This window comes from Capricornis sumatraensis, chromosome 2 (genome assembly GCF_032405125.1).
Source record: "Capricornis sumatraensis isolate serow.1 chromosome 2, serow.2, whole genome shotgun sequence".
In the NCBI taxonomy this organism is placed as follows: domain Eukaryota; kingdom Metazoa; phylum Chordata; class Mammalia; order Artiodactyla; family Bovidae; genus Capricornis; species Capricornis sumatraensis.
In genome coordinates this window covers 192842996-192869417 of record NC_091070.1, presented here as the reverse complement: position 1 = coordinate 192869417, position 26422 = coordinate 192842996, and the positions used below count along the sequence as shown (strand labels likewise).

Sequence of the window (26422 nt, the reverse complement as noted above, 5' to 3'; positions counted from 1 at the left end):
AGATGATATGATTTCAAGCATTACTGTAAAGCAACCAGAATCAAGACAATGTGGTATGGGTATCAAGACTGACAAATAAGTCAATGGAACAAATAGACCACAAGTATATGAATCACCATATTTTAACAGAGATGCAAGGATAAATGAAGGGTTTTCCTGGCGGTTTAGTCAGTAAAGAATCCACCTGCAATGCAGAAGATTGCCTATAATGCAGGAGACTGCCTGCAGTTCAGGAGACCTGGGTTCAATCCTTGGGTTGAGAAGATCCCCTGGAGAAGGGAATGGCAATCCCCTCCGGTATTTTTGCCTGGGAAATCCCATGAACAGAGGAGCCTGGCGGGCTACAGTCCGCGGGGTCACCTGAGTCGGACACAACTTAGCGGCTAAACCACCACCAAGGACAATCTAATAGAGAAAGGACTGTCTTTCCAACAAATGGTGCTGGAACAATCGGATTCCATGTGTGAATACAAAATAAAAATAATTTTGATCCATTATTTGCACCATATACAAAATTTAACTCAAAGTTAACCATAAACCTAATTATAAAACTAAAACACTGAGGTTGCCTCAGAACTGGAGAAGACGTCAGGACAGGCGTTCAGCTCTGTGAAAGAACTCTGAAAGCACTCATGGAGTTCCCAGGAGATTCTTCTTTGAGATGTGGGATGTATTGGATGTATTGGATAGCTATTCCAAATAGGAAATACTGATACTAGAAGTAGGTTGTCTAAGTTATACTTACAGCCCTGTCTAGGTCACAGCAGAATTCCCTTACTGTAAGTACATGCTGAATATTTGATTCCAAAACTGAGAGTAATTCAACATGGAGGATGAGTCGTTGGAAACTCCTGGATTCTTTTTCTAGGCTTTAAAAATGGCTTTACTGAACAAGTCTAATTGATCAGTTTATTTGCCAGAATCTCACTAGTGGTTAAGAGAATTCACTATTATTCAATCCAAAGTGATATTGGTGAAGTTTAACCAATGAATGTCTAATTTATAAATCCTTGCAAAGAATTGTTTTACTTCAGACCTTCAGGATGAAACCAAATTGAACTTGAATCTTTTGGTGTCAATGGCTTTTCAAAGAAAGAGTATCTTTTTCTCCCTGTGGAGAAATCAGCTTAGACACTACTGAAATTTATCTAAACAAAAGAATGGAGCTTTTTTATCATTCCATTATAAAATGGAGTTTTTCTTGGAAAGGAAAAACCCTAAAATTATAAACACTCTAGAAGAACATATAGTAGAAAATCTTTGTGGCCTGCATTAGGTAATTATTCCTTAAACACAACAACTGGAAGCATGATCCAGAAAAGGAAAAATTTGACAAATTGGACTTTCTCAAAATAAAACAATTTGCTCTTTGAAAGACACTGTTAAGGGAATGAAAAGACAAGCCATAGACTGGAAGAGGTATTTGCAAATGACAATCTAATAGAGAGTGTCTGCTCCAAGTATATAAAGATCTTTCAAAACCCAGTAATGGGGTTTCCCTGTTGGCTCAGTGGTAAAGAGTCCACCAATGCAGGAAACACAGGTTTGATCCCGGTCTGGGAAGATCCCATGCTGCAGAGGGGCTAGGCCCATGCACCACAACTACTGAGCCTGTGCTCTAGAGCCCAGAAACTGTAGTTACTGAGCCCATGTGCCGGAGCTACTGAAGTCTGAACGCCTTGGAGCCTGTGCCCCACAACGGGAGAAACCACGGCAATGAGAAGCCCTAGCACCTCAACAAAAAGTGGCCCCTACTCATTGCAAGTAGAGAGAAAGCCCGTGCAGCAATGAATACCCAGAACAATCAAAACAAATTTAAAAAAATTAAAAACCCAATAATGAAAAAGCAAGCAATGAGAAACTGTTTGAACAAACTTTTCACCAATGGAGATATATGGATGGCAAATAAGCACATGAAAAGATACTCAACATTAGAGAAATGCAAAGTAAAATCACCCTGAAATGCTGTTAGGACTTCCCTGGTGGACCAGTGGTTAAGAATCCACGCTTGTACTACAGGAGGCACGGGTTTATCCCTGGTCAGGGACTAAGATCTTGCAGGTCCAGTAGCACAGCCAAAACCCCCACAAACCAAACAAATAACAGCAAAACAATGAGATGTTACCACCTACCCACCAGAACAGCTAAAATTAAATAAAGACCCATCTTACCAAGTGTAGATAAGAATATGATACAACCTCTTTGGAAAACAAACTGTTTCATAAATAGTTAAACATATACCTACCACATCCAGCCATTCTATTTTCCAAGATAAATGAAAGTATATGTCCATACGAAGATTTATACAAAAATGTTCAGAGCAGCTTCATTTGTAATAGCCCAAACTGAGACTAGCCTAAAACCTATTAGCAAATGAATGGATAAATGGAGAGTATATCTCTTAAGCCTGGAATTCACAAATGATGGTATATCCATACAGTGGAGTACTACTCAGCAATAAAAACCAGTGACTATGGGCAGGCTACAACATGGATGAATCTCATAAGAACTATTGAGTGAAAGAAGCCAGAGAGACCAAAAGAAAAGTATATGCAGTATGATTTCCCTTACATAACATTCTAGAAAAGTGCAAACTAACCTATACTGATGGAAAATCAGTTCAGTTCAGTTCAGTCTCTCAGTTGTGTCCAACTCTTTGTGACCCCATGAACTGCAGCACACCAGGCTTCCCTGTCCATCACCAACTCCCAGAGTTTACCCAAACTCATGTCCATTGAGTTGGTGATGCCATCCAACCATCTCATCCTCTGTTGTCCCCTTCTCCTCCTGCCCTCAATCTTTCCCAGCATCAGGATCTTTTCAGATGAGTCAGGTCTTTGCCTCAGGTGGCCAAAGTATTGGAGTTTCAGCTTCAATATCAGTCTTTCCAATGAACACCCAGGACTGATTTCCTTTAGGATGGACTGGTTGGATCTCTTTGCAGTCCAAGGGACTCTCAAGAGTCTTCTCCAACACCACAGTTCAAAAGCATCAATTCTTCAGTGCTCAGCTTTCTTCACAGTCCAACTCACATCCATACATGACCACTGGAAAAACCACAGCCTTGACTAGATGGACCTTTGTTAACAAAGTAATGTCTCTGCTTTTTAATATGCTATCTAGGTTGGTCATAACTTTCCTTCCAAGTAAGTGTCTTTTAATTTCATGTCTGCAATCACCATCTGCAGTGATTTTGGAGCCCCAAAAAATAAAGTCAGCCACTGTGTCCACTGTTTCCCCATCTATTTGCCATGAAGTGATGGGACTGGATGCCATGATCTTGGTTTCCTGAATGCTGAGCTTTAAGCCAACTTTTTCACTTTCCTCTTTCACTTTCATCAAGAGGCTTTATAGTTCTTCTTCACTTTCTGCCATAAGGGTGGTATCATCTGAATATCTTATTGATATTTCTCCCAGCAATCTTGATTCCAGGTTTTGCTTCTTCCAGTCCAGTGTTTCTCATGATGTACTCTGCAGTGTTTGTCTAAATATGGAAGTGAGGATCAGGGTGGGGTGAGAGTGAAGGATTACTAAGGGGCACAAGGACTCTTGAGGATGATGGACATGTTCACGATGGACATGAAATTATGTGATGGTTTCATGGGTATATATGTGTGCCAAAACTTATGAAAGTGTACATTTTAAATATGTATGGCTTACTGTTTGTCAATCATACTTCAATAAACCTGTTTGTTTTTTTTTAAAGAACTCACTGAGGGACTCCCCATGATGGTCCAGTTGTTAAGAATCCACCTTGCAATGGAGGGGACACAGGTTTGTTCCCTGGTCAGGGAACTAAGTTCCCACAAGCCACGAAGCAACTAAACCTCTGCACCGCAACTACTGAGACTCGCTCCACAATCAGAGAGTCCATGAGCCACAGTGGAAGATCCTCCATGCCACAACTGACCCAACGAAGCCAAATTAAAAAAAAAACCTCACTGAACCATACACTTAAGATCTGCGTATTTCACTAAATGTAAATATAACTATAAAGGTGTGTTTTTTAAATAACTTTTTTAAAAAAGAGGAATCGCTTTTTTTAGAAGAGAAATCGCTCTTTTTAGACGAGAAATCGCTTCTGCCTGGCCTGGAGTTGCTGGGTGGCCCTCAGAATCCCAGAGATGGCTACCAGGGAGTGCCAGTTTGGGCTGGTCCCCTCCCTCTCTACTTCTCCAGGAAGCAGTGTCTTCCTATCAGAAATCTGGCTGGACTCTGAGCTTCTTACCAGCTCTGATGTATGTGGTTCGGTGAATTTAAGGATGAATGGAGAGCCCCAGGCAAACAGTGATAGCAGAAGGTTAAACCGGGCCAGATTTCCAGTCCAGACCCTGCGGCGAAGCCTGAGCCATTTTAAATTCCATTCATCTATCCCTGTGTATTTGCACAGAGAAGAACCTGTTGTACTTAACGTACTGATCTTGGAGCTGAGGCCAGGGAGGCTGGGACATGGCAAATATTGACGCTGGCTGCCTGAGCTCTCTGCAGGCTGTGGCATTAAATCCCCTGCTCTGCTGATATGAACCAAGGGAGGGGCCTAGCTGATCACCCTGGGCTCTGCGTTTTCCTGGACTAGTTTATGGAATGCTGTTTGGGAGGTTGCTACAGCACCTGCTTCTTTCTGAAAAGAAGAACCAATAAACCGGAAAAGAACAAACACCATTCTTCTGCAGCACCAGCCACCACCTGTTGACAGGCTGCCTCCCCCAGCGTAGGCTCCAGCCTTCTGTTCTCAGGAGTCCTGGCTAACAAACAGTGAGCCATCAAGGAGTGGGGGTAGTGGGCTCTGGGCTTGGGCCTTTCAAGGTTTGATCCTGGCACCACCCTTTAAAAGCTGTGTGGTCTTAGCCCAGCAACTTCATCTGTCTTAGCCCCTGTGAAGTATGAATATCAAGCCAGGTTCCTTTATGAGGATAAGATAAAATGAGGTACAAGAGCTAAGACATAGAAGTTTACAATAGTGCTTGGCATGTACTAAATGCTCAGCAAATATTGCTAATATTTGTAGACAGGTACTGCTGCCTGCCATTCCAGTAAACAAAGAATGGTGCCCACTATACGTACCACTTCTGTAAAGATCAAACCATTAGCCACTGCAGCCTCCCACCGATGGTGCACCGTGAGGGGAATCCAGAATGGAGAAAACCAGGAAATACTCTGCTTTGGATACTGGCCCGAGACAGTTACGATGCATATGTAAAGAATGATTTCAGTGAACCCAGAGTCTTGTATCTTCCCATGCATAGAAAAGTGCCAAAATCATTCATTTGAGATGTCTTTTCTTTGTGATTAGCAGTAATCTTTTGGTGTTCAACTACATGCGTTTGTTTGTCTTCCCAGCAAGGAAAAGAAAAAAAAAGCTGTATAACCGGGCTCCTCCCTTATCTCTTCAGAGTGGTTCCTCAGACCCATCTGAGAGGCTGTCTCCTGGACTATAGTTTTCAGTAAGGTCCCTGAGTAAAACAACTTGCAACTTTTAGTTGTATATTTTCCTTCTATCGACATACTCATTAAAGGCCCCGCCCTTTCTTCTGCTGGAAGCTTTACTGTTTCCCAGGGGAATTCACCTTTTGGCTCTTCCTCTCCCCCTCCTGCCTGCAAAGTAGTCTGGTCGTGACATCCATGTATGGAGGAAAGCCTTCTGAGGAGAGCCTCTGCAGCCTCTCTTCCAGAAAAGGGAAGCAGACGTGTTTTTTTCTGCTGAAAACCTCTGCCAGCACCCTGCATGTCCAGGGTCAGGTTCACCCCTCCTGCTCAGAATCCAAGACTCTTCTTAATACTCCAGCCGCAGGGCTGCTTCTCATGCCCTTAGGCTCCCTCCTTGCACTGGCACCCTGCAGCTCCTCAGCCTGGTCTGCCGCGTCTCTGGCTCCTCCATGGCCCTGCTCAGGGGTCGCTGCCACTGGGAGCTTCCCAGACCTCCTGAAACTTAGCATGAAACAGCCAACTGCCATAGCTAAGTGTCCAGACTCCTGGGGTTGTCAAACCCAGGTCCACGTGCCCGAGGCACAGTAAGGCCAGATGAATGGAAGTGTCAGAGTTTAGAGCAAAGAAAGGTTTATTGCATGGCCAAGCAAGAACAGGCAGCTCAGGCTCAAAAGACCCGAACTCCCCAATGGCTTTCAGGGGAGCATTTTGTTTTTACAGGGGAGCATTTTTAAAGGCAACATTTGGGGAGGAAGGCTCCAGGATTCCTGACTTTCTTCTCCTTGGTAGGTTGTGAGGTAACAGTGTGGTGTTCCAGGAATCTTCACCATCCACCCTCTGGTTCTGGACAGTCTGGGGCCTAGTGCTTGTGCTAAGTCTGTGGCCACCAGCCTCCACCTGAGTGTGGGGGTCTTAGCTGCTACAGAACAACTCCAAGATAGGCATCAGATTGTTATGCTTATGCCTTGAGGAGGAAGTAGGACTCTGTTTTATCCCTTTCTTGACTTTTCTTGTTTTCTCGTTATTTTTCTTGCTTAACTGCTGTTCCTTTGTTTCTATATTCTTCACATCCCTAGTTATTAATAGTAACTGGTTGAGCCTCCTCTTTGTAACTCGGGAAAGACCTAGGAGACCAAGTGAGAAATGAGGGGGTGAGGCACGGAAAGGCCTTTGTTCTGGGCGACCCCACAGGATTCTGTTTCCCTGCCTCTGCGCTCACCAGTCGTGCACCCTTCAACCCTTTAGAGGCTTTAGAGGCTTTAGAGGCTGCCTGGCCTCTCTAAACCTCGCATAAACACTGTACCCCCCTCGGAGCCTTTGTTGGAGGATGAGAGGTAAAGTTCTTCTTGCACGGTGCCTGCTTAGTAGTGAGCACTCAGCAAGTGTCAACTGTGTGCACCCAGAAAGCTGGGTTTTGGTTTTCCCCTGCTACTGCCATGCTGAATGGACTCAGGCAAGTTGGTCTCAGCTTTGGTTTCTTCATCCTATAAACTGAAACATCTTAACCCCACGGCCCTGTTAGGGAATGGTTGACGGAAACCATCCACCTTGGCCAGACACAACGATAACTTGCTCATGAGTTGTCTCACAACAGGAGGTCCCATCAGTAAGGACCCTGAGTCAGACCAAATATGGGCCAAACACAATGACTGCCCAGAGACAGCCCAGAAGTTAGCCCCATTACCACAGTGCAACTGGGGCCACGTGGCAGAGCAGTCCTCCTGGGCTCCCTATTGCTGTCCATCCTGGGGCCCATTCACAATCAAGTTTTTTGCTTTGTCAGTTTGTGGGCCTTCTCGGACAACTCATTTCTGAGTGTTAGGATGGAGCCCACTTTCAGGCCCTGGGAAGGGGCCCCTCTTCCTGTAAAGGCCCATGGATGGGCTTGATTGGGAGTGGAGGATAGAATTATGTGCAACTGAGTGCCTCTGAGCATTTTTCTGAGAAAGCTGAAGCCCACTCAAGAGCTCAGGACTGAATGACCACTGAGGTCTCTCCATCTCTCTCCCACAGGGGCCAACCTTTGCACCACCAGGCCCTGGCGAGAACTGGGCCTCTCCTGCAATTGAAACACCAAGGCTGACTGGTATTGAAACACCGTCAGGGCACAACCTTTAAAAGAATGGCATAGCCCTTGAGGATACAACACAGACCTATTGGAACTGTTAGGTCCAATTTGGCAGAAGATTTGACTTCCAGTGGGCCTCACTGTATACTCACATTAGTGTGTGCTAAATGACACACCCACAGGTGCCATGACAGTTCCAAGGTTAACTATAAAAGGTCAAAAAGTGGGTGGTGGGCCAATTCCTGGAAAGCTCCCCTTTCCCAAAATGGTTGGAAGAATCCTCCTATTCGTTAGCCTATGAAATCACCCATCCCATAAAAACTAGCCGCCCCGTGTTTCAGGCCCTCCCCCTTCTGAGATGGCCCACGCTCTGCGTGTGGAGTGTGTTTCTCCCAGGGCCATTCTCACCTTTTGAGAGGGACCGCATTCTGTCTGCAGAATATGTGTCTCTCTAAATAAACCCACTTCTTACCTATCCCTGAATTGTTTCTGTGAAGAGACCTGAAGAACCTGAGCTTCATTAAGTCCTGAGACCAGGCGTGTGACCTCAATTAAAAGGCAGTGGGCTCAAGTCCCAGCCTGGGTTTTGGCGGAGTGTGAGCCCAATCTAAGCTGTGTGGTTTCAGTGGGAGCTAGCATAGGCTCTTGTTCCCATGGCCTCCCCTCAGTGACCTTGTTTTCAACATCTAATGCTCCGGGCACCGGGAACATGTTGGCATGTGAACGCTGGGCATGAGCCGCTGGACCTTTTCTTGTTCCCCGGGTTATGCTTACTCGCTCAGTTGTGTCCGACTCTTTGTTGCCCCATGGTTCATAGCCCGCCTGGCACTCTGTCCAAGTGAATTTTCATTTCTTCCTCCTGAGGGGTCAGTCAGTTCCTCTGGATCCGTCTTCGGAACCGAGGATGCCTCGAGCATGCTGGCTGTGCCCCATTTGTGCTGCCCTTGGAGAGAAACTCAGCCAAAGGTGCCAGAACCCAGGGCTGAGCCTCGCTCGGGCAGGATCTCTGAGGTGTCCTGTTCCGCGAGCTGGCCCTCAGTTCATCTGAGTCAGAAATACGGTTATATCCTGGCTCTCCAAGTCCCCTCCTTGGTGCCCTCAGCCCAGCACTTCCTGCTGCCCCAGCCGTCCTTCCAGTGTGAGGGGCCTCCTCTGTGACACCTTCTTCTCCTTGGGCGCTAGGGTCCAGGTCTGTTCACTTCTGGGTGCCTGGCACTGGGCTTGGCACAGAACAGGCACACAGAGACTGTTCAGTGAGCAAATGAATTGACTCAGGCGGCAATGAATGAACCGGAGCTCACCTGTCTCTCAGATGTCCATTTTTAATTCAAATCTCACAGAAGACTGATACATAGAATTGATTATATTAATTTCCAACAGGGATATGTCTGTCTCCATCAACAGGAACCCTCTTATTAGACAGATTCCAAGTCCATCTTTCAGTATAAGGGTGGGACACTTTCTGACCCTCAAGCTACATTTTTAATAACCCAGAGACTCTGCCTCCACCCCGGCCAAGATAGGGTCACATTGGTAGCAGAAACGACTTTGGGGTTGGGACACCATGGACCGTGTTTGAGTCCCACTTCTGAGCCTGACTTTGCTGTACGATCCTGGGGGCCACGGTTTCCTCATCTGTTTAATGGATATATCCATCCTTGCCTGCCTGGGTGTTGTAAAACCGGAATGTATGCCAAGAAACAGCTGGTTCACTCAGGCTTCGGGATTGAAATACAATCCCAACTTGAAGGAACCTGGGCTGTTTGGTTGGGCATGTGGTCTTGGGGTGAGAGTGGAAGTGGTCCAGAGGAGAGAGGATGGAAGGGGTTGAGGAGGGGCTCCTCAGGCTGTTCTTCCTACAGTTCAGAGCCTCCTGGGGTGGCTTTCTTGTAGCAGGGTGACAAGTACCCCGTCTCATGTACATCTCGTGTGATCCATTAGTGGGCCCCACTAGATTATTGAACTGGGAAAAACACTGAGGCTATATCCAAACCTCGCAATATCTGCCTTAGGTACCAAAGCAGCAGGGAGTGGCATTATGTACCGTATATGTGCCATCCAGAAGGGCTAAACTTCTCCGCTTGGTGTTCAAGCCCCAAACTTATTTTTTCTCCAAGGAGTGACAAGGTCAGGATCTATAAGCGTGTCTTGGAGCAAAGGAGCAGATTTCCTCTGTGTGTCGCCAGAGGCTGGCTGCAAATCATGGAAGCAGGTTTCCCTCATCTTTGTTAGGAGCTGCCTAACATGGTAATGAGCCCCCCATCCCTGGAAGCATCCAAGCAGAGGATGAAAAACTTGAAAGCAGGAGAGGCAATTCCTATTCAGAGACAGTGGTGTGCAGAGTCCTCTACGTGATCTCAAAGACTCCTTTCTGCCCTTGGATTCATGGCGCATGTGAAGGGTTAGCAGCACCATTCCAGCCAGCAGCCCGCTCTGGCCTGGGTGATTCAGTCAGGGCCAGGACAGGAGTACTCGTCGGACCAGTCGGAGCAATGCTGCACACGATCCCGGCAGAGGCTCCTGGGGATACAGCTGCAGTATCTGAAGACAGTCGAGGGGCAGCGCCACCACCCAGGGCCACAGGGCGGGCAGGTAGTCCCTGGGAAGACAGAAGAACAGCTAGAATGCCCCATCCACCAGGGCACTCCTTAGCCCTGCAACTGGCCATAGCCCCCACAGCCCTACCCTATCTGACACAGGTTGACTGTATTCCTTATTTCCTGCAGAAGAGAGAATCTAGAATCCCCAACTCAGCTCAGAGCCTCCTGGGGTGGCATCCTCGTGGCAGGGTGACAGATACCCTGTCTCATGTACATCTCATGTGATCCATCAGTGGGCCCCACTAGGATTATTGAGCTGAGAAAAGCACTGAGGCTGTGTCCAAGCCTAGTAATATCTGCCTTAGGTACCAAAGCAGAGGGAAGTGGCATATATATCGTATATGTGCCATCCAGAAGGGCTAAACTTCTGCGTGACTTTGCGTGTGACCTCAAGCGAGTCTCTCACCCTGTCTGAGCCTCAGTTTCCTCATCTGCTTGAGGTTGTTACTAAGAAAGATAGGCCAAGTGCCAGGCCCACAGACAGTGTTCAGATATTAACGGGTGCCCATCATCTCCCATCCTCCCCTCTCACCCTAAATTTGGTCGCACCAGCCCACTTACGACTCCCTGAGGGAACCTCGCAGGCCTCCCTCCTTTACCCTGGACCCTGGGCCTCCAGGGTTCTCTGCTGCATACTCAGCCTCTGCCTGGTGAAACCCTGTCCATTTTTTAAGGCCTGCTTGAACACAGTCTCTTCTGAGAAATCTCCCTTGATGATTTCTTCTCCCCTCCCCCGCAACAAAAACCTCTCCAGGACCCCTGGCACTACCTTTAGTCACTAGCATGATGTAAGTCCTAGGGATAGGACATATGTTTGACCCCTGGCTGCTTCCCAGCAGGACTTAGCACCAGGCCAGCCCCCAACAGTGCTCAGAACATATTTGTGGGTTGAATGCCAGGGAAGAGATTGGAAGCAAACTATGGGGGAGTGAAAGAACTCAAATCTTAGAGTTGGGAGACCTGAGTTCATACCCAAGCTCCCTCTTTATCACTCATTTTACTAAGTCACTTCTCCCCTCTGGCCTCAGTTTACCCATATATAAATTAGGGCCAGTGATTTCTGCTCTGCTTTCCTCACAGGATTGTTGGGTGGTGCAGAGGAGATGAGGGAAGCCCAGGTTCAAACCCCAGTTGGGCTACGTATGTACTCTTCTTGTGACTGCCCTCTGGGCTTCCTGGCTTCCTTATTTGAGACCTTGAAACTAAGCTCCCCACCACAGAAGAATAACCCTCTGGAAGGAACCACTTGTAGTGGTAATGAGCACCCTGCCACTTGAGGCATTCAAGCAGAAGTGGAAAACATCTTCCTAGAATGAAAACAGGAGATGGAGGGGGAACCTTAGAGATTCTCTGGTTAACTTCTGCCCTCTGGCCGCTGCCTGGCCAGTTTCCCAGCCCAGCCTGTGCCCAGACCCCCACCTGGGCTCAGTTCATCTGAGCAGTCCCCGCAGTTGTTGATCCCATCACACATTTGGTCTGAGTAGATCCAGGAAGCAGGGTGTCCACAGTGAGCCACGAGAAAGCCAGGGAGGCTCTGGGGCACAGCTCCTACAGAGGGAGAGATGAAGCAGGAGCAAGCCCACATCTGGCTGAAGTTCAGGTACAGGCAGGCTGGTACATTCAGGCTGCAGGTGTCTCACAGCTAAATGGAGGTAGATTGTCCTGACCAGCCTGGCAGCTGACAAACCCGAGGTCACTGAGCATCCAGGAAGGGCACAAGGAGAACACAAGAAGAATGTTTCCTGGGGAGGTCAGTCAAGGGGAGAGGAGGGTTCTTTCCCTGTTCATCCAGCAGGATGCCCAGAGCTGCTCCTCCCTTCCTCACGCCGACTCAGCTCTTGCTCCTTCCCATCCACAGCATGTCTTACTCTCCTCCTCCCTCCAGAAATGTCCTTCTTGACACCTGTCCAAACCATTCCACCTGCAAGCCCAGGTTCAAGTTCCTTCACCTCCAGGAAGCTTCCTCCAACTGGAACACAGCAAGCATAAATGTGGAGTTTCCCTGGTGGCTAACCGGTAAAGAAATCACCTGCCAATGCAGGAGACACAGACTCAATCCCTGATCTGGGAAGATTTTACATCCCATGGAGCAACTATGCCTGTGAGCCACAACTACTGGGCCGGTGCTGCAGAGTCCGAGAGCCACAGCTGCTGAGCCCACGTGCTGCGACTCCTGAAGCCCCTGCAGTTAGACCCTGCGCCCCACGGCAAGGAAACCGCTGCAGTGAAAAGCCCGAGCACCGCAACCAGAGTGGCTCCTGCTCTCTGCAGCTAGAGAAGCCAGATCGGCGGTGGGGACCCAGCACAGCCACAGATAAGCAGAGTAAACTCTTTTTAAGAAGAATAGATGTGAGGTCCTGCACTTGGATCCTGGAACTCAGGGCATGTGTGTTCACATGTTTTGTGAGAGGGAATCAGACACCGTTCTTGAAAGTGGGTTCTGTATTAGACTGCAGTGTGACAGGGCTACCAAAAATTAACACAAACTCAGGCCACATCACTAGAGATATAACCCAGACTTAGGAGGGGAAAAGTCTTTGTTCTTTGGACTGGGCAGAGCCAGCTGGAAGTGTCATGGCTGCTTCTGGAGCTAGTCCAGGGAGAGGGACATGGGCAGTTGGTTTGCGTTCTGTGGATGTTGGTGGAGTGGGAAAGACCAGTCACAACGGGGTGACTGGGAGTTGAGTGTAGTTCAGGGAAGAGGAAACTCATGCGGGACAACAAAGCAATCTCCAATCCACGCAGTGCCACCATCATGGGAAACAGATCGACATATGGTTCTTGGAGGGCAGGGGTTGATGAGAGGTTACAGCTGGAACCAGTCAAGGGTGCTGTGGGGAGGTAGCCCTAAACTCAGTACAAGGGAGACGTCCCCATTGGAAAACCAGAGTGAGAGCAGCGGCTGCCTCGAGTTGTAGTGAGCTTCTATCCTGGGAGTGTGCAAGCAGAGGCTGGGTGGCAGAGGGGTTGGGGCATGAGCTGGAACATGGGCTAGATGAATTTAAGGCCTCTTCTGGTCTTGAGGGCTCACGACGCAATGACCCTCCCTCATAAGCTACCCCGCCCCACCCACTCTAACTCACCGAGCTCTTTCCCTCCTCTGTGGCAACTCCTCTCTCTTGAGAACTGTCAGGTCTAAGGTCTGGGGTTAGACCTTCCCATTCATTCATTGGTTGATTCACTAACTTCATCATTTATTCAACAAATCATTCCAGATATTTCTCTGTGCAGAGCCCTGTGCCAGGCCCTGGGCCCCAAGACCAAGCAGACTAGGTTTGCCTCAGAGGAGTTCACAGTTTGATGGTGGGGGCAAACATGCCAAACGAGATCGACAATCAATGTGACTGGGGCTGGGACACAGGTAAGCACAGGGGCTATGAGAGTCCAGTAAAGGGAACTTCATCCAGTTTGTGGAGAAGGCGATGGCACCCCACTCCAGTACTCTTGCCTGGAGAATCCCATGGATGGAGGAGCCTGGTGGGCTGCAGTCCATGAGGTCGCTAAGAGTTTGACACAGCTGAGCGACTTCACTTTCACTTTTCACTTTCATGCATTGGAGAAGGAAATGGCAACCCATTCCAGTGTTCTTGCCTGGAGAATCGCAGGGACGGGGGAGCCTGGCGGGCTGCCATCTATGGGATCACACAGAATCAGACACGACTGAAGCGACTGAGCAGCAGCAGCATCTAGTTTGGGAGTCAGAGAAGGCTTCTTGGAGGAGGTAACACTTGAACTCTGCCGTGAGGGTTGCATAAAGTTTCTCCAGACCCAGAATGGAGGCATTCCCTTGTGTGGGCATATGTGTGTGCATGTGACTGGGACAGGGTGGGAGAAAATGTTCCTGGCAGTATACAACCAAAGGCATAGAAGCACACAAGGATGCCTGGTACGTTCAGGGTGGTCAAGCTTCAGTCTAGCTGCAGGGAGAGCTGGAGTTGGGGCAGCTCTCAAGGGGCCCTGGCGTAGGTACTCACGGCACAAGGCCTCCTCTTCGTCCTCGCCGCGGGCACAGGTGCGAACGCCGTCACAGACCCTGCTGGCCGGGATGCAGCTGCTTCGGTCGTCGCACAGGAAGCCCGTCCTGTTCGTCTGCGTCACACAGGCCTGGGCCCCTGAGTGGGCGGGGCCAGCCCCGGAAGGGTCAAGGGTGGTGTTCACAAGGGCATCACCAAGTTCTCCCCACTGAGCCCCACCTGAGCTGGAGCGAGGGTCTGGGGCCACAGGGAGGACCCTGAGCTCGGCATTGAAGATAGCGTGCAAGCCCCAGTTCAACCGCTTGCCAGCTGTGTGACCATGGGCAGGTGACCTGACCTCTCTGTGCCTCAGGTTCCTTGTCTCCAAAGTGGGGAGCATAGCACACATCCCGTGGGACTGCTGGGGAGATTACACAAAAGTCTCTGTGTGAATAAGCCTGGAGAGAGTGCAGAGAAAGTCATGGTTCCCATGTCTATCGAACAACCATCTCACGGGAAGCTCCTCAGGACAGGCCTCAAGCCAGTGATGGGGTTTTCATGGCAGGGCTCCTGGTGCAGGTGAGGGTGTCAGAGGCAACATCCTGGGGCCAGCTAGTGACCGTTATGCCACAGTCCTTATATCTGGGACAGCTGTACAGGCTGCAAACACCTTCACATTTTTATTCTATTGTTTCGCTGAACCCTCCTGTGACATGCTGTCACTAGCCCCATTTTACAGCTGAGAAAAGTAAGACTCGGTGAGGTTTGAGAGGCCTGGCAACACAGCTAATAACCAGGCTGCTGCCTCTCTCTTTCCTGAGGGAGGGCTGCCTCCGCAGTGCCCAGGAGTGGTGGGGACCGTCTGAGTGTCTGTCCCTCTGAGAGTCTTCCCTCTGTCCCACTGCGTGGAGCACCCAGCCCTGGGGCTGCTCCAAAGAATTAGGGGAGAGAAACTGACAGAGAAGCCTGGAGGTCCAGTTCTGCGGGTTGTGCACGCAGACACACGTGTGTGTGGGTTGGAGGTAGGGGTGAGTTTATGTGGGTCTGTGCACATGTGAATCACAGCTCGTCTCCTGGAACTGCCTCAGCTAGTGTGAGGGGGCTGGCTCTCAGAGGCACATTGTCACACACACACAACTGCCCACAGACATACACGCTTGGACACACTTGCACAAACACAGACATGCACACACAAGGGCAAACACACAGATATGTACCTGCACATACAAACATGTGCATGCACACAGATGCTTGCACACATGTACACACAGACACTCAGGTACATGCATGGAGCCAGCTCTTCCTGTGTTCACATCTACCCGCAGTGTCCGTGCACAGGCACGAGGGTGCCGTGGATTCTACCCCTATTCTCACTGTGTTCCCTAGCACCTCCTGCTAGGCAACAGAGACATCTCTCAGAAAGGTAGGTCTGGGGACATCCCACCTCCAGCTAATTCCTTCCCATGGCTCTCTAGATGGTGACCTCCTTCCCCAGTGCAGCCTTCGAGGCTCTGGGCCCTGGGCCCCTGGCCCCACCCGCTGCCCTGTCCACCGAGCCCACTGACCTTCTCTTCATATTTCCTTCCACCCCACGCATGCTCTTTCCTGTGACTGGATGCTTTTCCCGCCACCCCCTCCACCAAGCAACCCCGCTTTCCCTTCATGCTTCAGTGCCGTTCACTTCTCAAGGTGCCCATCCTGATCCCTGAACTGGCCAGAGCCCCATCCCAGACTCTCAGAGCTCCCACTAAGCCTGCCTTAAAGTGCTTATTGGGTTAACCTCTGTGTCACTCTGCAAACTGTTAGCTCCACGAGGTCACGTTTGGTGTTGGGCTCACTGCTGAAGCCTGCCTGGCCTCAGGGATGTACTGGACAGGTCCCTGTCCTTTGTGGTCAAGACAGACACACAGAAGGACAACACCACTCTGGGTGATTGGGCTTGGGGGGAGAGGAAGTGTGAGAGCAATGGGAGCTGAAACAAGGCTCCTAAACAAGGCAGGCAGGGGAAGGCTTCCTGGAGGAGGTGGCATCATAGCTGGTTCCACTTCAACAGCTCAGGCTACAGATGTGCAGATGGAAGCTCAGAGGTGTGTGCTTGTCAGAGTCAGTGTGTGTCTGTACATGCACCCTAAGGGACTGTTCAGAAGTCACTTTGTGGAGAAGCCAGGCAGGATCAGTTTCCCCCATCGCTCTGTGTTCCCTCTACCCTCCCAACAAGTCTGACCCACTCTCTCTTGCCCACCCTGACCTGGTGTGCGAGGTGGGGGTCCAAGGATGGCGACCAGGGCGATCAGAGCTGCAAGAGTGGTCAGCAGGAGCATCAGGAAGGCTGAGAGGCAGGCCCCTCGGCGTGAGCAGCAGCAAGGGCTGCAGTTCGCTGTGTGGGGTGGGAAACCCGTGATGGAGCAGCCAGTCCCCTGCCCTGAGCCCTACAAGTGGTCCCTCTTCACTGGGGTCCTGGGGTAGGACAGGCTTCCCTGGAGGAGGGCGCTCCCAAGCCCACTGAGAGGCTCTCAGCTCTGCCTGTGGACCCACTCCACCAAACGCCTAGGCCTGGCCCACATCCAGGAGCTGGTGAGTGGCAGTCGGGACGAGGGCCCCAGGTCTCTGCTCTACCCCCTAAGCCCCGTGTCCTTCCATGAGTCTCAGGAGATGAGGAAGGAGACACGGACACCTGCTTACTGAGTTCCTGCCGTAGGGCAGAAGCCAAAGCAGGCCCTTCATGGCCATTATTTCATTACTCAAGACAACTTTTATTTTACAGATGAGGAAACTGAAGCTCAGAGAAGGAAAAGTCCAGGTCCCCTTGTGTGGAGCTGTTATGTCAGCCCACATCTGTTTGGTGCCAAAATTGGCACTCTTTCCATGGTGTCAGCTGATTGTTCCTTCTGGAACCTGCCAGGATGCTGGTTGGAATCCCAGCTCCACCACTTTTCAGCTGGGCCACACTGAGAAGCCCCTTTACTTCTCTGTGCCTGTTTTCCTCATGTGGGAAATGGGGCTCCAATGCCTACATTAGAATTGTTGAGAGGATTGAGCTAGGTACTGGATCAGAACAGGGCTTGGTACATAGTAAGTGCTATAAAGGTTCTAGCTACTAGTTGTCTTTATTGAGCGTCTACTATGTGCCAATCTGGAAATGATAGTGACACCCTTAACTGACTTTGCTCCTGAATTTTTTCTGGCTTTTGAAATAATGAAAGAAAATCTTATTGGGGACCTTCTAAGTTCCCTGGTGGCTCAGATGGTAAAGAATCCGCCTGCAACATGGGAGACCCATGTTCAATCCCTGGGTAGGGAAGATCCCCTGGAGAAGGAAATGGCAACCCACTCCAGTACTCCTGCCTGGAGGATCCTGGCAGGCTACAGTCCGTGGGGTTGCAAAGAGCTGAACATGACTGAGTGACTAACACCAGGTGCCCTGCTCTGTAGAGGACATAAAAGCAAGCACATCTCTGATCCTTGCCCTCCAAAAGCTTGCAGTTGCACTTAGAAGGCAAGGTCTGGACACAAAAACAAGAGCGTGAGCACTCCTCTGTCCCCCGGGGACTATCTGAGGGAAGGGCAGGAGCATGTGTCCCCAGAGGTCAGCCCAGCAGCAGGCACACGATAGGTGCTTTGGGAAGAACCCAGTTCGAGTCAGTTCAGGTCTCTTCCATACAGTCCACTCACATTTTCAGAGCAGCCTGCTCTGTGCTGGTCCATCAGTCAGACCAGTACCTGTACCCCAGCAGCTCGCACAGCCAGGTGACCAAGGTGGTGAATGGGGTGTCCTGGGTCCTTGAAGGAGGATGGGATTTCCATGGGCGGGTGGAGGGGAAGGTGCAAGGAGAGCGCAGTCCAAGTAGAGGGCCCAGGAGGGTAGAGGTCCCGATGGCATGTGGGGGACAGAAAGTGTGGCTGAAGCCCAGGGTGGGGGTACCTTGGGAAGGGAGACATATTAGGAGACGCAGCATAAATCTAAAGCCCACATTCCTTGCAGCCTTGGTCAGTGGCTCCCTTGTAAACTCGGGTAACCAGGGAGACAGCGAGAAAGCTGGCAAGGAGAAGCGTCCTGGTCAGTCGGCCAAGCAGCTGCTTCTCAAATATTTGCGCAGCACAGGTGGGGCAGGAGGGATCACAGGAGCGTCGCGGGGTCCATGGCCAGGTGAAGGTCGCACTTCAAAGCCTGAAAGCCCTTAAGTGCTGATCCCCCTGGGGACAGATGGGAAAAGGAGGCCATTATTCCATGCCAGGTCCTTCATGAAGCAGGCTTGAAATAAATGAGCGCCACTGTGGAGAAAAAAGATACTGGGGCTCTGCAAGCTGAGGGACCCTAATTTGAACTTGAACCCTGCCTCATGCCTCCCATCCGTGACGGATCCCAGTTTGGCTGAATCACCCGACCTCACGTCACCTCAGCTGCCTCATCTGCTATTGCACCTAACAGGAGACCCCCTCGGAGCTGACCATTGGGTGTAGAAGAGGCCCCATGGTGCTGCGCACACAGTAGGGCCTTGATCCTTGGTAGTTATTAATAGTAGCTACCCCTCTGGGTCTCTCCCCTCAGTGGTCAAGTGAGAGTCAAGATTGGACACATAGTAGGTGCTCAATAAAAGTATTCTTTTCTTATTTATTCCACAGAAGTAAAGCACACTGTCCTGGTCACTTGGTGAGCCCGTGGCTGAGAGCAGGTGCTCAATAAATGTGAGATCCCTCCCACCTTATCCCTCAGAGGTAGAGACCCACCTGGGTCACCCTGAGTCAGGGACTGGCCTCTAGAGCTCTTTCCTCTATGGGTTTTGGGGGGCAGTGTATGTCTGTGGGGTGGGCAGCACATGAGCTTATGCATTTAGCAAATGGCCATCAGTACAGATGGCTGGGACACTGGGAATGGATGACATCAACAATGGGGCAGAGGTCTGAGAGACAGAGGGAGACTTAGGGAGCCACTTTTGTGTCTCCATAGCAACCGCCCAGCATCAAGGAAGTCCCATGTGGGGGAGGGGCTGGCCCCAGGTTCCCCGGCCTTTACCTTCCCCTCCAGGGAGGGCTTTGCTTCCAGCAGCAGCATTGCCATTGGCATCCCCCTGCCCAAGAGAACAGAATGTGGGGTGGGCTGAGGTGAGGGGATGTCCAGCCTCAGGCGGCTAGACTGAAAAGTTTTTCAGAAGCCTCACAAGAGCCTTGGGTGGAAACACTGGCCCTCCCACTCGGCTGCCCCACACTTATGTCTACTTTATGTTCCCACACTTTTGCCTGTACTGTGCCCTTTGCCCGGAAAGCCTTTTCCTCCACTGCCTATTTGGCAAACGTTCATCCTTCAAACCAGCTCAGGGGTACCCCCTTGGAGAAGCTCCCCAGGCGCCCCACCTTAATGTTGATCATTCCCTCCCCTAGCCTCCTGACCCCTCCCAGCTCTCACCACCTGAACCATGTACCTGGTTCACCTGTTGCATCTTCCTACAACGTGGTAGAGAGCCTCGGGGCGGTGGGGGACCTCAGTGTCTCCCCTCTTTACTGCCCACCATTATCCCGGGGTTTGCCCCGCGCCCCGCCCCCCAGGTCAGGAGCCGTCTCAGGGCAGCTCTTACCTGGGGAAAGATCTTGTTCATGTCTCCGGCCCCCAGCTCCAGTCTCCGGCCCTGGCAGTGCGGAAAACTCGCCAGGTTCCCGGCCTGTCACCAAGGGCAGCCAGGAGGAGGAATGACAGGAGGCCTTTCCTGGCCGCACCCTCCCTGTGGGTAGGCTCCTCCCAGGCTGCCTCCTGAGAAGAGGAGAGGGCAGGAGGGCCCTGCTCTGGCCTGGCCTCTTCCGCCTCTGCAGGCTGACAGCCACGCTCCAACGCCAGAATTCTCTATGTGAGAGAAGAGCCTGAAGTTCAGAGAGCGAGAGGGAAGCTGAACCCAGAAATTTTTCAGTGTGTGATTTTTCTCCACATCGATGATGAGGATCTCAGGTACCCCCCAGCTGCATGAAGATCCAGGCGGAAATACCCAGTTCCAGTGGCTAAAAAGCAGGGATCGTGCTTTCACTGATGTTTGTTCAATGAAATACATAATCTGTGTGGAAAGAATATGTATTTTCCACTAAAATGATAGGTCACTTAACCTGAGTTTCAGCTTTTTCATCTGTCTCTCGAAACTTCTTTTCCCCTCATTCCTGAAGAAAGGCGGTGCCCCCGTAGATGGATCTCTTTGTCCTCCCCACTCAACACCCAACACACTCTCTAGAAATACACACACACATACATCTGGAATCACACTGCAGGGGCCCCCAACTTCACCACATACTACCCAACCACTCTTCCAGGAGGCTGTACCGGTTTGCACCCCCATTAGCAGTGACGAGAGTGTCTGTGTCCTCAGTCTTGAACGTGTCAGACTTTCTGACCTCCATCCGCCTCTGGTGGGTGTGAAATGCTGTCTTACTGTGGTTTAGTTTGCGTTTCTCTAGTAACTCCTATGGCCACCGCCAACTGCTAACATGTACTGAACGCTTGTCTTGTCACATGCTGCACTACAGGTGTTACATATGTTAACCCACTCAGTCCTCCCGACCACAAATGATGGAGACTATTATCATCTCCATTTCGCAGATGAGGAAACTGAGGCACAGAAACATTGTTACTTGCCCAAGGTTCACAGTTGAAAGGAGGCACAGCTGCGTTATAGACGTGGGTGGCTGAGAAGTTCACACATTACCTCTACCTATCTCCTCACTTCTCAAAAGTGTGGTCCTCGGACCAGCAGGACCTCATCATGTGTGAGAGACGGAATCCCATCCAGGCCCACAGAGCCAGAACCTGCATTTTAACAAGAGCTTTAGGAGGCTCAAATGCATATTCAGTTTGAAAAGCCCTGCCCCAGCCCATGCTGCAATGTTGCCCTCTTAAAATATATTGGTCGTGTGGATTTCTTCCCTCGTGAAAGGCTTTTTCCTATCTGTTGTCCATTTTTCTATAGGTGACTTATCTTTTTCTTATTGACTTATGGGTTTCTTTATGCTGACTTTGAATCCTTCGTGGCATGGATCAAACACATCTCTCCCAGTATGTAGCTTGTCACTTGCTTAGAGTGATTTCTGCTGGCTCCATCGACCTTTCTAAATCCATCTTTCTTGTCCAGAACCAGGCAAGAATCTTATTCCATGAAGCCTTCTCCAACTCTCCCCACCTCCTCAGATTTGCCTTTCCCTATTCAAAAGCAGAGACATCACTTTGCTGACTAAGGTCTGTCTAGTCAAGGCTATGGTTTTCCTGTGGTCATGTATGGATGTGAGAGTTGGACTGTGAAGAAGGCTGAATGCCAAAGAATTGATGCTTTTGAACTGTGATGTTGGAGAAGACTCTTGAGAGTCCCTTGAACTGCAAGAAGATCCAACCAGTCCATTCTGAAGGAGATCAGCCCTGGGATTTCTTTGGAAGGAATGATGCTAAAGCTGAAACTCCAGTACTTTGGCCACCTCATGCGAAGAGTTGACTCATTGGGAAAGACTCTGATGCTGGGAGGGATTGGGGGCAGGACAAGAAGGGGACAACAGAGGATGAGATGGCTGGATGGCATCAGTGACTCGATGGACGTGAGTCTGAGTGAACTCCGGGAGATGGTGATGGACAGGGAGGCCTGGTGTGCTGCGATTCATGGGGTCGCAAAGAGTCGGACACGACTGAGTGACTGAACTGAACTGAACTGAACTGATACTCCTTATGGTCTAGGGCTCCATCTGACCCTGGCTATGGCTAGCGGAGATCCTCTGCCCATAAGATCAGCAAGTCTCAGCTTGTCAGACAAACCTGGGTTTTTATTCTGATTCTGCCAAATTAATACCTACCTAATTTAAGGCGGCAAGTCACAGCCTCTCTGTTTCCTTATCTGAAGAATGGAGATAAGAATACTCACCTCAGAATTTTGTGGTTAGAACGAGTAATCTATGTACGTGAAGGTGTTCTGCACCCTGGGAGAGTACAATATTGTTTCTGAATGGCTTGGTTTGTTTATAATTACAAAGAGATCTGCTTGAGGGAGGGTCTACTTTGTAGTCCAGGGCGCAGCTCAGGGTTGGTCAATAGTAAGTGGGTACCACAACTAGATTGACCCAGGCACCTGTCACATCGACTTCCAGACCTGCCTAGAGGTGAGGCTCAGTCCCTGCTTCAGCATCTATCACTGTACCTTCCATAACTCTGAGAGTCCTGGCTGGATGCCTTTCCACGCGGAGACTCTGTTTCCTCAATTCTAACACGGAGATGTTAAACCCCATCCTGCTTTCCCAGAAGGATGCTGTAAAGACACATTTAAAGGTGACAGTGAGAGTACTCTAAAGGGCTTTGCAAAAGTCATGGGGAATCAATATACAAACTTCATCATGAAATATCTAAGTAGACACTTTTACAAGATAGCATTATAATATTTCTCAGTGCAGATGAACCAAATTTTGACACATACATACTTAAACATTATGAAATTTTCAGATGTGGGACTCCAGTAATGACTGCATGACGGTATCTCTTGAGGTAACATTTTCAAAAGTTTTTGTTGAAACCTTTCATTTCTAGTCAGTTGCTGATTTCTTTCCACCCATGCCTTCAATTATTGCTACAATGTTGCAAAACAATTCAAGTATATAAAACATATAATAGTAAAATAAGCCCAAATCATTTAGAAGTGAACAAATAAAAATATTATACTCTCAAAATAACAAAGTAAAATTAGACAACCCCTAAAGCAGAGGTTCAGTAACTTGGAAGAGAAAAGTTAAATATTTTCACTAACTTCTAACTGAAATATAGCATGTCCTTTAATTATGAACACAGTCAACGATTGATAGTACTGTGAGCAGTTCCTGTGACTTTATCACCAACAGAAATCAGATATTTACATATTACAGTTGTTGCTGAGGTTTCAAAATAAAATTTGAAATAACTTTGAAATTCCAATAGTTTTAGGACCACCACTGCTACTGCTGCTACTGCTAAGTCACTTCAGTTGTGTACGACTCTGTGCGACTCCATAGACGGCAGCCCACCAGGCCCCCCCTTTCCTGGGATTCTTCAGGCAAGAACACTGGAGTGGGTCGCCATTTCCTTCTCCAATGCATGAAAGTGAAAAGTGAAAGTGAAGTTGCTCAGTCGTGTCCGACCCTCAGCGACCCCATGGACTGCAGCCTTCCAGGCTCCTCTATCCATGGGATTTTCCAGGCAAGAGTACTGGAGTGGGGTGCCATTGCCTTCTCCACTAGGCCTTATTTTATGTGTTAATAAAGAAGTACATATATATATAATTGAAAAATTTTGAAAATAACAATTGTATTTTAATATGATTAGTTTTCTTTGCAATCCTTTATGCTTGGTTTTATGCCTGTGAAAACATTATTCTGAGGAAGAGTCAGTCCATAGGCTTCATCAGATTATCAAAAAGGTCTATGGCATGAAAAAGGTCAAGATCGCCTGCTCTAAACAGATAATTCATTAACATCACAGGAAGAGAATACTTAATAGTGAAATAGTAAAGCTGATTTCAACAATTATACATTTCAGAGAAGGTATACAAACAGCACTTCAGAATTTAATTATTGCAGTCACAAAATCTACACTAACTGTACAATCTAGCTTCTCACAGAAGGCTGTGTTTCCCACTATCTCAATCTGCTGTCTCTGTCACTGTGCATACTGTAGGGTAAGGGAGTTTGAGAAGGCGAGGTTCAGAAAAAGTGAAAGAGACCGGCACTTTACAGGAACAGATCACATTTAATAAGGCGAGAAGGGGCAGGAGTCAGATTAGTGAGCTGCTGCACTAACCTAAGAAAATAGTAAGCATATATAGCCATATATGTGGAAATCTACTGTCTTAAGGGGGCCTGTTCTTCTCCAAGGTTGTTTGGAGTCGTTATCTCTTAAATGGCTAGGGCAAGGAATTCTGGAGATCGGCCAGAGGCTGGACTGGCTGGGAGCTGGGCTAATCAACCTTAACGTCCATTTTTTTTTCTTCAGGTGAGAGAGTTTTTTGTTTTGCATAGAATGGTGGGAAGGACCCGGAGGGGAGTTTTAACTCCAGGCTATTTTGAGCCGTGTAACTTTCCTTCACATACCACCACCCCTAGACTCTAGTCTAGAAGTAGAAGGTAAGGTAAGGTAAGGTAAAGCCGCTCAGTCGTGTCCGACTCTTTGCGACCCCGTGGACTGTAACCTACTAGGCTTCTCCGTCCATGGGATTCTCCAGGCAAGAATACTGGAGTGGATTGCCATTTCCTTCTCCAGGAGATCTTCCTGACCCAGGGATCGAACCCAGGTCTCCCGCATTGGAGGCGGACGCTTTAACCTCTGAGCCACCAGGGAAGTCTAGGTAGCTTCTACTGATGATACTCAAATGCAAACATAACCTGCTCTGCAACTGGTAATGTGGAGGCAAGGGGTCAGGAATACCCTGGGTTAGTAGAAGCTGGGCTGGCACACCTAGAATTTGAGGACAATAATAAGTAGACCAAGCATTGTGGTTTAAAAATTTAGCCCAACGTGAAGTCTGGTAAGAAGCTTAGGAGTCCCTGGGACAGCCTTCCAGTTTGCTTGGCAATACTCAGATTGTGCCTATGACCCAATGAGTAGGCTTACCATCCAAACAATAATGTGGAGCAACAGAGAGCCTTATGTTTAAGAGCTCAAAAATATTAATATATGTGAAACAAAATGAAATAGGATTATTGGGCATTAAAAAAACAAACCAAAAAAAAACCCACCCTGGAAGCAAATGGGATTTCCCATTTCTCTATGGCTGGATAAACACAAAACTTAACAGATCCTGGAGGTGACTACCGAGCTAAGACATTGCTGTCCTCTCTAACGCCCCTCTAGTCTATCAGGAGCGCTGTTGTCCAAAGCACTGCAGCTCTCGTGCTTAAACCCTCTCTGTGCCTGCCATCTTGCTCAGGACCAGGTCCGGGTTTACTGAGGTCCTTTATTTTGTGATCCGTCCAGCCCCATCTATTGCTGTTTTTGCATGTGCTATCTCAGGCTGCTAAACCATTTGCATTTCCCCACCTGTTGCCTCTAGGTGTGAGCATGCTATCCTCACTGGTACACTGCTCCCTGTATTTTGTCTGGCTTTCCTTCTCCCTCTAGGTTTAAGCTTGGGTATGACTGAAGTTAGGGGTCCTCCCACAGTACTTCATGCTTATCTGGTCATATCACATTAATAACAGTTTGTCTCCTTTAAAATCTGAGCAACCAGAGCTGGGTACTGGGTCTTTGTTGTTGCAGGCCCATCATCCAGCATAGGGCCTGACACTCAGGCTCTCAAGTGGTTGTTGAATGGTTAAACTGTGGATCTCTAATAGGATATCTTGGCAAAATCACTGCCATGGTGTGGTGACAATGGGGACATAGCTGAGAATTTTATAGATTGTTCCAAAGGTTGGTGGGTGGGCTGACTAGGTTTATTAAAAAAGGTCTACAAATTTCTGTATTAATGATTCCCCTCATGTGATCCTAAAATACATAAGAGCCCACAAAATTTATAATGGGAATTGTTTTATGTATTTAAAAAAATCACAGTGGAAATGGCACATTTACCTAGAATAAAGCCACGCAGACTAATAATAAGGGATAAAGTTGTTTGCTTTTGGCTGAGTCAAAGTACCAGGTTTCAACATGCTAATACACAGTTCAGATTGGCAGATAACACATAAGGATTTCTAAGATCAATAGACCAGATAATCTGGTAATTTCTGATTTATAAGAAATATACCATATCGAGAGGGTATCCATGAAGTTTTGTGTAAAGATTGGGAATCTTTGGCCTAGATCATTCATTAGGATTACTACCATCTTTGTAATCATCTGAATCAACGTATTTCTTAGACCAGGGACCTGAAACAAGGAGGACCTTAGGAAGTCATTCTGGCAGGATTGAACCAACTCAAGAGTTTTGATGATTTGCATATGAGCAAAAGCAAGCTTCTCAAGATGTTGTGTGGTAGGAAAGAAGGTGATACCTAAGGGAAACCAGGTAAAGTTGGGTCCACCGGAAGGGCCAAACTGTTACTTTAGGAAAAGGGGCCAGTTTTCTTGCTTTTGTTGGAATTTTCAAGTCAAATATTTTAATACTGTATACATTTGGGGGAGGGGGTGGTAATTTTTCTTTGTTAAAGTGTTTTTTGAAAATGTCTGGTTAATCATGCTAAAATAAAGACAGGACGTGAATATTTGAGTGCCTACAAATAGAGGAATGATTGGGTATTTCTACATAAAAGGAGCTGTCTCATAAACAAGAGGGGGAAGTTTGTCCAAACTTGGATCAATACTTTAAAAGAGGAATGAGGGTGTCTTGGGGTACTTCATTCAGGAAGCAAAGAGAAACAAAACCAGGGCAGGTCGAAGAATATAGGATAGTCATATAGTT

At 48.6% G+C, this 26422-nt stretch overlaps 1 protein-coding gene across 1 annotated transcript; it reads right to left on the bottom strand.

Moving 5' to 3' along the window:
- Positions 1–9942: 9942 nt before the first annotated feature.
- On the bottom strand, positions 9943–19697 carry LDLRAD1 (low density lipoprotein receptor class A domain containing 1). The gene is made up of 6 exons (XM_068961503.1): positions 19622–19697; positions 19063–19117; positions 16297–16425; positions 14070–14207; positions 11515–11643; positions 9943–10094 (listed from the first exon to the last, which is right to left on the bottom strand). Exons 1-6 carry the CDS (start codon positions 19640–19642, stop codon positions 9943–9945), a joined length of 624 nt encoding a protein of 207 aa, XP_068817604.1. The 5' UTR covers positions 19643–19697.
- Positions 19698–26422: the final 6725 nt, after the last annotated feature.